Source organism: Podarcis melisellensis (assembly GCF_964234715.1).
Source record: "Podarcis melisellensis genome assembly, chromosome: 14".
NCBI lineage: Eukaryota > Metazoa > Chordata > Lepidosauria > Squamata > Lacertidae > Podarcis > Podarcis melisellensis.
In genome coordinates, this window is record NC_138546.1 from 38260057 (window position 1) to 38271441 (window position 11385).

The 11385-nt window shown below is 45.2% G+C and overlaps 1 protein-coding gene across 1 annotated transcript in view; it reads right to left on the reverse strand.

The window, feature by feature from the left end:
• Positions 1–8194, reverse strand: part of PDE8A (phosphodiesterase 8A) — a 173331-nt gene extending 165137 nt beyond the window's left edge. Inside the window, exon 1 of the mRNA XM_081888516.1 lies at positions 7828–8194. Coding sequence (XP_081744642.1) covers positions 7828–7893 — 66 coding nt within the window. The 5' untranslated portion in view covers positions 7894–8194. The remainder of the gene's footprint in view (positions 1–7827) is intronic.
• Between the last annotated feature and the right edge of the window lie 3191 nt (positions 8195–11385).

Sequence of the window (11385 nt, forward strand, 5' to 3'; positions counted from 1 at the left end):
AGAAGGGAGTTCTGAAGTACAGATGCTTTCACACTAAAAGACTGATTTCTTACAATGTGGCACTTGCAACAGTGTCCATTCGACAAATGAAAGCAGTTATGTGGGCGCATATGGGAAAAGGCAATCTCTCAGGTCAACTGGTCCAAAGTTGTTAAGGGCTTTATGTACTAATGGTAATATTTTGAATTCGGGCTGGTGGCAAGTCAGCAGTCAGCGGTGATCTCTGAGCGCAGCTACTGGATTAAGCGCAAGGGAAGCTGCTTTTGGAGCCTTCCTGCTTTGCTCTTAGAATAAATAGGACAAAGTAGCCATAAAAGGAGGAGGAGACTCTTGAGAGTCCCATGGACTGCAAGAAGATCAAACCTCTCCATTCTGAAGGAAATCAGCCCTGAGTGCTCACTGGAAGGACAGATCCTGAAGCTGAGGCTCCAATACTTTGGCCACCTCATGAGAAGAGAAGACTCCCTGGAAAAGACCCTGATGTTGGGAAAGATGGAGGGCACAAGGAGAAGGGGACGACAGAGGATGAGATGGCTGGACAGTGTCATAGAAGCTACCAGCATGAGTTTGACCAAACTGCAGGAGGCAGTGGAAGACAGGAGGGCCTGGCGTGCTCTGGTCCATGGGGTCACAAAGAGTCGGACACGACTAAACAACAACAAGCCATAAAAGGCCCTTTAGGACAACACAGGCATAGTGGGGAAATTCCTTCTGTTATCTGAAGTCTCTGTCCAGGTTCTCCACCTGCAAGTGTAGCCTTGTGTATTCTTGGGTGAGATCACCTTGTTTGCTCTGGGCTCTGTTCTCAAGGGACCAAGCTACCGCATTCTTCCAAACACAAAAAGCAGACGGTTCAAACAACTGTGGAACAAAACGCTAACATCAATTTAGCTCTTTTCTTTTTTTAAAGACCCCACTGTGGATATTTTCATGGGGGTCAGGGCATCATCTTTTAAATGCAAAAAAGATTCAGGGCTGCGAATCCTTGGCCGGCTGGATAGCAAAAGGATTGTGGAGAATGTTGTGTCAAGGCTATGCTGAGCTTGCATCCACCTGGAGCTGGTACCAGAATCTCTGGGGCACTGCTGGGTCAGATTTGTGGTTGTTACATCAAAGCCCATGGGTTTTCAATCAGACCCTTCAGGTGTCCCTATTTTCCTGGGACAGTCCCAGATTTACAGAAACTGTCCTGGTTTCTGATTTGACCCCAGAATGTCCCACTTCTCCTTAGGACGTCCCTATTTCCATCAGAGAAATAGTGGAGGGTATGGAGTTATGCAACCCCCAAACCATTTGAAGGCAGCCCTGTATACGGAAATCTTTTCGATTTTTAATGCTTTATTATGCTTTTATACATGTTGGAAGACACCTAGAGTGGTATAGTAAAATAATAAAATAAAATAAAATAAAATAAAATAAAATAATAAAATAAAATAATAAAATAAAATAATAATAATAATAATAATAATAATAATAATAATAATAATAATAATAGAATGGTAAAGGTAAAGGGACCCCTGACCATTAGGTCCAGTCGTGGCCGACTCTGGGGTTGCGGCACTCATCTTGCTTTATTGGCCGAGGGAGCCAGCATACAGCTTCTGGGTCATGTGCCCAGCATGACTAAGCCGCTTCTGGCGAACCAGAGCAGCGCACAGAAACGCCATTTACCTTCTCGCTGGAGCGGTACTTATTTATCTGCTTGCACTTTGATGTGCTTTCGAACTGCTAGGTTGGCAGGAGCAGGGACAGAGCAACGGGAGCTCACCCCGTCACGGGGATTTGAACCGCTGACCTTCTGATTGGCAAGTCCTAGGCTCTGTGGTTTAACCCACAGTACCACCCGCGTCCCCCAATAATGGAATAGGACGTCCCTATTTTCATTGAAGAAATGTTGGAGGGTATGCAACATGGCACGTATGAAGTTACAGAGGCTCCCTGGCCCCTTCCGTGGAGAAATTTGGCTTAAAAGCAACATTCTGTTTTATCCAATAGACTAGATTGCAGTGTGTGCTTGGTTACGGGTATATGCATGGATGGGCGTTCCCACAAAAGGCTTACCTAGTTTGAGAATGTTCCACCAGGCCCCAAAAGGTTGGTGACTTCTGGCATAGCCATTGGCAGAAACCCACCTGGAATTAGGTCACTATTAAGAGAAAATTACATCATCTTGCCAGGACACATCAGCTGAAAATGTAACAAGGTCAGGGTGGGGAGTTTTGTTCAGGTCAAGGGCCACCTTCTCTTGTAGCCCACCTTCCAGGGGTCACATCCCACTGGTAGGGAGGGCCAGAGGAAAAAGTGGGGGGCAGCCAGCAGCTAAAGAGGGCCAATTTATGCCTGGCACTGGTCCCAGTACAGTCATACCTCGGGTTAAAGTAGCTTTGGCATGAGTATTTTTGGGTTTCGCGCTGTGGCGACCCAGAAGTAACAGAGGGCGTTACTTCCAGGTTTTGCCGTTCACGCATGCACAGACGGTCAAAATTACATCATGCGCATGCGCGGAAGCGGTGAATCGCAACCTGCACACGTGCAGACACGGGTTGCATTCGCTTCAGGATGCGAACAGGGCTCCAGAACGGATCCCATTCGCATCCAGAGGTACCACTGTAGAGCTTGTGAAGACATTTGTCGTTGTTACGTCTGACAAGGGCAAAGTGTGGTTCATTTAAACGATGCTCTATTGAAACAAGCCAAGATCAAACCATGGTTTCTGCTTTGGGCTTGTTTCAATAGACTGTAGTTTAGACTAACCACCGTTCTTGTGTTACACATACTGGAAACTGTGATTAGTTGAAATGAGGAAGTGGATGTTTCTCATCTCCTCCTCATTGTTGTGTGGGATTAAGGCAGGCATAGGCAAACTCGGCCCTCCAGATGTTTTGGGACTACAACTCCCATCATCCCTAGCTAACAGGACCAGTGATCAGGGATGATGGGAGCTGTAGTCCCAAAACATCTGGAGGGCTGAGTTTGCCTATGCCTGGGTTAAGGGAAGAGAGCCCTTGCATCTAGGGCTCAAGCAGGTTCGTTACTGTAATGCTAAATGATGGTGTAACATTTTATCCAAACCAGGCCTAAGACGTTCATGAGAAAACACGACCCTTACGGAAATGAGCAACATACACAGCAAGCTATGAAAAGCTCTGCTTTGCAAGCTCTGTTTAATAGGCGCCTGTCAGCATTATCAAATTAAGAACCAAATCAACGAAAAAGATTGAAAACCTTGATAAAAGTACCTGAGGAGGAGTTGGACATTAACCCGGATGAAAGGTGTTGTGAAACATTGTGGAGGTGAACTGTGTAAAATATTCCATTTTACTGTTGCGTGACCGAGAGAGGCAGAATATTGGATAGGGCTGTACAAAGAGGGATTGGCACCGTTTTCAATATTATTAATTGATTGATTAAATTTGTATATTGCCCTATAGCCACAGGTACCGGGGGCGGTTCACAACATAAAATCACAATATAAAAACACAAAATGCACATTAAAAAGAAAAACAAGGGCAACCCAATATTATACACACACACACCCAACACATTTTAAAAGGGCATTGGATGTTAATCAGCCACAGGCCTGGTTGAAGAGGAATATTTTTGCCTGGCGTCTAAAGGTGTCTAATGAAGGTGCCAGGCGAACTTCCCTGGGGAGAGCATTCCACAGATGGGGAGCCACTGCAGAGAAGGCCCTGTTCTTGTATTGCCACCCTCCAGACCTCACATGGAGGAGGAGGCACACGAAGGAGGGCCTCAGAAGATGATCTCAGGGGTCATGTGGAAAGAGGAGGTCTTTGAGGTATTGCAGTCCTGAGCTGTTCAGTAGGCACCATCAAGTCCTAAGGCAGGGATAGCCAAGGGGATGGTCTCTAGGTGTTGTTGACTACAGCTCCCATCATGCCTAGATAGCATGGCCAAGGGTTAGGGATGCTGATAGCGGCAGTCCAGCAACACTGAAGAGCTCCACGTTGACTGTCCCTGTGCCAAGGTCTCAATCATGGGTGGGAGAGGATGTTGGGGGAGGTGTCTGCTTTGAAATCCATATCAAAACATCGCAGTTTGACATCTAAACCATTAATTCTCCGGCAAGCCATGGAAATGGAACTGCATTTTGTTTGTTATTCTTCAGGATCAGATATTTCAGGAGGTTAATCACTAACCCTCTTATCTAAACAATCTACAAGCGCCTTCAGTATTTATGAAGATGAAGTTCTGCTTCCACTAGTTTCAGCCAGCGAGGCAGAATATGTTAACAGCAGGCCTTTGAACCTTGAATTGTGCCTCCCCCAATCTGAAATCTCTCTCTCTCTTTCGCACATGTACAAGCACACACCTGCAACCGCACCCTAATTTAAACCTCGATCAGAATCCCATTCACACACATCCCCGCTGATATCTAAACTGTTGGCCCTCTATGCAGTAGTAATGGCTAGAAGAACAACGGCTTGTCCGAATCAACCGAGAGCACAAACTGAAGCCTATTGACACAGTAGCCCCAATGAATTCAGTGGGGATGATTCGAGACTAGGGGTGAAATTTGATTTGATTCTCATTTTAATGCAAACCAGCCTAACCTACGATTTCCAAAACAACGCAGACACCATCCTTCGAAATTTGCACTTCTCCAGATTTGGCACTGCAATTTTCCAACTAAGTAATGGGTACAAAAATGCACAAATAAAGGGGAAGTGTGCATTGAAGCGAAAATAGTATACAAAAAAGAAAAAGGGATTATATTTGGGGAAATTGCTTGTGAAAACATGTATGTTAAAGGGGAAATGTGGAATTAAATGCTAAGGAATTTTCCTGAGGACTTGGGGGTGAGGGGAATGCTAACTGATAGAGAGAACCAAATTAAAGATTGTAAAAATATAGAAAATGAGAGAAACTTAAATTATTACTTTAAAACGTATTTATAGCCCACCTTTCTCCCATGCTGGGATTCTAAGCGGCTGACAACATTTAAGAGTAACATTATAAAATGCAAGGTAGTAGAAACAAACTAGTTAAAAACAATAATTAAAATACGTCAGAGCTCATTTCGAAACAGCAATTAACATAGTTTGGCCCGACAGCAGCCCAGTTGACAGCATTGTCTTCACCTTCGTTTTCTGAATAGGAAGGTCTTAGGCTGTCAGTAGGAGAACTGACAAATTCATCCTGTCGTCATTGTCCTCCCAGTTTAGGGCTCTTTAATACTTCCATTTGCCCTGCTGTTTTCCCCTGGGCAAACCTGCAGTTCAGCACTGAATCGGAACAAATAGCAATCGGGTTTTCTGGGGGAAAGCAATGGGCAAAGTCAAAACCCGCTCAGACTCAGGCCTAGAAAGTTGTGGATGCTAGATCACATTGCTTATGAGAGAAAAACTTGGTTACCCAAGAGGAAATAAACATTGTTTTTAGTGCCGTCTTCAGGAAACACCAGTTTTAATTCCAAGAAGTACAACACACACAGTACGGTGGTACCGCAGGTTAAGAACTTAATTCATTCTGGAGGTCCGTTCTTAACCTGAAACTGTTCTTAACCTGAGGTACCACTTTAGCTAATGGGGCCTCCTGCTGCCACCGCACCACCTCCACGCAATTTCTGTTCTCATCCTGAAGCAAAGTTCTTAACCCGAAGTACTGTTTCTGGGTTAGCGGAGTCTGTAACCTGAAGCGTCTGTAACCTGAGGTACCACTGTATTATTCAACTGCTATACCTGGGGGATCAATGCATAACTAGCCCCACATCTTTGCAGTTATAGCATTTCATTCAGCAATAAATCTATTCTGACTATTATTATTATTATTATTATTATTTTACAGGGGAACCAGAAAAATACCCCTGGACAAGACCATATGTTCTTGCAAGCTCAATCTTTTCAAGTCATGTAACAGGAGGAGATTAACAGAAACACTTTAACCTGTCCCAAACTGGCAATTTGTCAATTGTCTCTCACATAGGAAATATTTCGGGGAGGTGTTCTTTTCACACACCACCTTTTGGCGTGTTTCTCTTTTTAACTAGCTGTCAAAATTGCCACTCAAAGGTGATCTGAGGACACGGCTGTTATAAGCAGCCGGATTAGATTAGGAGCACAGCCAAGCACAGAAAAAGGATTTGGCAGAAACACAGAACGCCAGGCTGACCATCTCTCCCAAAGGTACGTACAAGGAGGAGCCGGTCACTAATTCTTTTGAGATCCAACATCGCCGAACTCACATGCACATTTTGAACGGCTACTTGCAGTTTTACAACCAGGCAGGTGGCAATTCTAGTTACACAACCCAGGGCGACGCACACACAAAGCAGCACTGTTGAATAAACAGGTACAATCCAGCTGCCCTCCTGATGATGGTTCCTTAATCCAGTGTCTTCAAACCCTATAACTCTGAAGCAGTTTCGCCGACGTCATTAGGATTACCCTCAGAGAAAGAGGTTTGCTAACACAGACTTTCAGGGATGAAATTACACAGAGAGAGAGACTCATAGGAAATTGTCGCTTGCACAAGAAAAGTAAACAGTGCCCCTTAATTTCATCCACTTACACGTGGGGTAGGCAACCTAAGGTCGCCTTCTCAATTCGGCCCACAGACGGTTAGGGAATCAGCATGTTTTTACATGAACAGAATGTGTCCTTTTATTTAAAATGCATCTCTGTGTTATTTGTGGGGCCTGCCTGGTGTTTTTACATGAGTAAAATGTGTGCTTTTATTTCAAATGCATCTCTGGGTTATTTGTGGGGCATAGGAATTTGTTCTCCCCCCCAAAAAATAAAATATAGTCCGGCCCCTCACATGGTCTGAGGGACGGTGGACTGGCCCACGGCTAAAAAAATGTTGCTGACCCCTGACTTACACAGAAACAAAATGTTTACAAAGCACCTGAGACAACAACAAGAAATCGATTCATTTTTACCACTAGGATGTTTTTTCTGGTCTGAGCGAAGGTAAATGAGAGTAAACATGTGGTTTTAAGAATTGCCCCATGGATCTGGGGAAGTACATGGGTTTTTTTTCTGACACCACACCCTTTATTCGGTTCTTAAGACTATTTTACTTCCCTGAGATACAGTGGAACAAAGTTCGGGACTAAAAGAAAAGCGACACCTAAAAACGGTTTTGTTAAAGTTTTGTTGAAGGTTTGGATTCGGGCGAATATCCCACTTCTCTGTCACAGTCTCCTCGTACAATCAAACAATGAGATATAAATCTCAGTATTACTTGAAGCTCCAAGGCATGTATTTGATCTTTAAAATTGACTGTGGGGTTAGAACTTCAATTTTACATGAAAAGATTTGGGGGGCGGGACTGAAATGCAACAAAATAGTACATAAATTCTGAAGAAAATTCTAAAGAAATCACCCACACCCACAATTACAGAAATATTGCTCCTTCTTCCAAGATAACCCTGCCACAAATGTGACAGCAACATCAGCATTCACTTTTACCGTTTTCCCTGCCTTCTAAAGTTTTATTACTCTGTGGGTTTACATTTTTATTTAAAATAGCACTGTTTACACCATTTTGTTCAGAGGTTGTATATAAGCAGTCAGACTGCCCGGCTCTGATTGAACGGCTTGCTTCCAAAGTGTACGTTTTTTTAAATATATAGTTTAGAGTACAGCAAATAAAACAAAACTCTGCTGTTTACCTCTCTCTAAGTCACAGCATTCCCAACTCAAGATTCCTTGGTCCCCCTCTTTTGTTCCTCACCTCCCTGACTTTGTACACAATTTTGAACAGGCAGGCTCCAGGCTCCCCCCCCCCCCAATGCCCCCGCCTGTCCTTATCTGGAGTCTTCTGCTGCCAAATTAAGAGAAATAAATGCATAATTTCCCCCACCTTGTACAGAGGGCCATTGAGAACGTTTCTGTTTTCCATAGCTCCGGTGTCTTCCTTTTCCTCCATGCTCTCTTGATTTTAAAAGCTTGGATTTCCAGGGTAAACATCAAAGTGGGCCCCCCAGGAGACAAAATAAGTGCTTCTCCAGCAGAGTAGGACAGTTGAACTGAGCTACTTCTGTTAAGTAGCTCAGAGGTTTGTTGTGGTGGTTTCTTTCCCTCCTCTTAAAGTCCTCTTGGTCTAATCCTAGATTTTCAAATCACGCATCATAGGTTTGTTAAGGAGCACGCAACATGTGAGCAGGAGAGAGCATGTATTTCCCTCTCAGAGATGGATTGATCTTGTTGCCTGCACAAACCCTCTCTGATCTTATTCTGCAGACTGGCTTTTTAAAAAACAAAACAACAATAAAAATCAGATTGTGTTGTTTTTTTCAACTTCCCAAATCAGAAGTAATTCAACAGGTTAGCTCCTCCTCTCTGCTCTCAGAGCTATTCTAGATTATATAGATATATGTCTAGGATAATAAAAAAAAAAACAACTAGATGCAAGGTCACCCGGCAACCGATCCTTTCACGTCACTGAAGGTAATAAAGTCAACTTACATTGAAGCCTTATTATCTGCCTGAGTAAATATTGTTGTTGGGATAAGCAGAACCATGGAATGGTAAGAGGGAAGAATGAATTACTAAATCTCTCTGTGTCGCTCTCACCATATGCATCTGAGTTATGTTTTAAATATGACTATCAACCGATGGAAATAATTTTTAACACAAGAATCCCCTGCTTTTTGAACTATTGATCAAGTTAGCAGTCACGTTTCGGTATTTGCACACACAACCGAAACCTCAACGCGGAGCCGTTGGGTAAGATCTCTTATATGAGCAAAGGAAGGAAGGAAATCGCTTTGGAGAAGGATTTTCTCTTTAATTTGCTTGCACTGGTGAGACACTGGAACCAAAATAGTCTAAATAATAAATAATCAAGAGAGAGATCTTCCAGTAATAAAACCCTCCGCTGTTGTTAGGCAAAGTTTATACATCAAGACGAAAAGAAGGCGGGGGGGGGGGGGAATGTGCAGCCCATTCCAATAACTGGAGATGAATAATGTATCTAGAGAAACTGCAGTTCTGTTTGGGAGAAGCAAGAAGGGCTGGATGTAGGTACAGCCAAAATAACAAGAGTGTTATTATTGCAGTCCCATAGATTAATTCATGGGGACAAGCCACAGTATGGGAGCCTCCCACATGGGCCAAAGCATCTCATAACAGAGCATTTATGTGGCCTGAGAACATAGACAAAATGCTTGCAGTGTTCCAACTGATTACAGTAGTGGTTTTCAACCCCTGTGCCGCGGCACTCTGGGGTGCCTTGAATGACGGTCAAGGGTGCCATGGGCAACACTGGCCTCTGTCCCTCTTTCCTTCCCTCCCTCCCCTGATGCCCTATCATGTGTCGCCAGTGTTAAGTTGTGGGTGATCAAATCAGAAGACACAGCGATTCTTCAAACAGCTCTTGTTTATTCACAGGCCAGAACAGAACTGAACTGAAGGGTTCAGCCAGCCTGCTTATATAGAGCTCCATTACAACGCAACAGTAACCACTTTCTGTAACTATCCAATCGTCACTTTCAATTCCTTATTTGCATATGTGGACCTGAGTGAAAGCTCTACACAGTATCCCCCTGCTGGCAACAGGGTGAGAACTTCAGTACATAACAGTGTCTCTGTCTCCCAAAGGCTTGGACAGCTGCTTGTTGCAACAGCCCTGCTTGTTACAGACTCCCCAGGTGAATGCTGCCTCTGGGGCTGGCCAGGGGGTGCTGGTTGCCAGGAGCTGAGGCGGCCTTGGAATAAACAAGCAAGTGGGCAAGGGAGCCCAGCCAGCCAGCCCTTGCTGTTGGGAATGAACAGGCACCTGTGGGGCAGTGTGAGGAGGCACCTCTCTTGGGGGCGGGAGGGCAGACAGCTCAGAGACCAGGGACGGTAGCAGCAGCTGCCCAGAGGACTCCCAAGGAGAGGGGAGAGGAGGCTGAGGGAACACTCCACAAGGGAAGGTGTTTGAAAAAGGGTAAGAAGCTGCCAGCTCTGCAGGCAAGGGGTGACGTAACTGGGCTCTGCCTGGTTCCCTGTAGCTTCACTTCTCGCAGGGAGGGAACCGCCAGAAGGCCCTCGGCGCTGGACCTCAGTGTCTGGGCTGAACAATGGGGGTGGAGATGCTCCTTCTGGTTTAGGGCTTCAAATGTCAGCACCAGCACTTTGAATTAATAATAATAATAATAATAATAATAATAATAATAATAATAATTTATTATTTGTACCCCGCCCATCTGGCTGGGTTTCCCCAGCCACTCTGGGCGGCTTCCATAGAAACCAGAAAACACTAAAATATCATACATTAAAAACTTCCCTGAACAGGGCTGCCTTAAGATGTCTTCTGAATGTCAGGTAGTTGTTTATCGTTTTGACATCTGATGGGAGGGCGTTCCACAGGGCGGGCGCCACTACCGAAAAGGCCCTCTGCCTGGTTCCCTGTAGCTTTGCTTCTCGCAATGAGGGAACCGCCAGAAGGCCCTCAGCGCTGGACCTCAGCGTCCGGCAGAACGATGGGGGTGGAGACGCTCCTTCAGGTATACTGGGCCGAGGCCGTTTAGGGCTTTAAAGGTCAACACCAACACTTTGAATTGTGCTCGGAAACGTACGGGGAGCCAGTGTAGGTCTTTCAGGACTGGTGTTATATGGTCTCTGCGGCCACTCCCAGTCACCAGTCTAGCTGCCGCATTCTGGATTAGTTGTAGTTTCTGGGTCACCTTCAAGGGTAGCCCCACGTAGAGAGCATTGCAGTAGTCCAAGTGGGAGATAACTAGAGCATGCACCACTTTGGCGAGACAGTCTGTGGGCAGCTGGGTCTCAGCCTGCGTACCAGATGGAGCTGGTGGACAGCTGCCTTGGACACAGAATTGACCTGCACCTCCATGGACAGCTGTGAGTTCAAAATGATTCCCAGGCTGCCCACCTGGTCCTTCAGGGGCATAGTTCCCCCTTTCAGGACCAGGGAGTTCTGCACACCTGCCTGGCCCCTGTTCCCCCAAAATCCTGTCTTCTCAGGATTCAATCTCAATCAATTAGTCGCCATCCATCCTCCAGCCACCTCCAGACACTCACACAGGACCTTCACCGCCTTCACTGGTTGTGATTTAAAGGAGAGGTAGAGCTGGGTGTCATCTGCATACCGATGAACACCCAGCCCAAACCCCTTATTATCTCTCCCAGCAGCTTCATATAGATGTTAAAAAGCAAGGGAGAGGACAGAACCCTGAGGCACCCCACAAGTGAGATCCCAGGGGTCTGAACACTCAAGAAGTGATGCTGTTTCCACCCCTGGAAAAAAAACCCTCTTTTTTTAATAAATAAGAATACTGTAGTGGTTTGAGAGAGTAATTCAGCCTCAAGCTTCTTGGAGGATACTGACTATCTAGATCCATTTCAGTTAGGGTTCAAACCCCAGTTGTTGTTGCCCCACCTTTACTGAGAGAGAAAGGGACAGGGCTAATACACT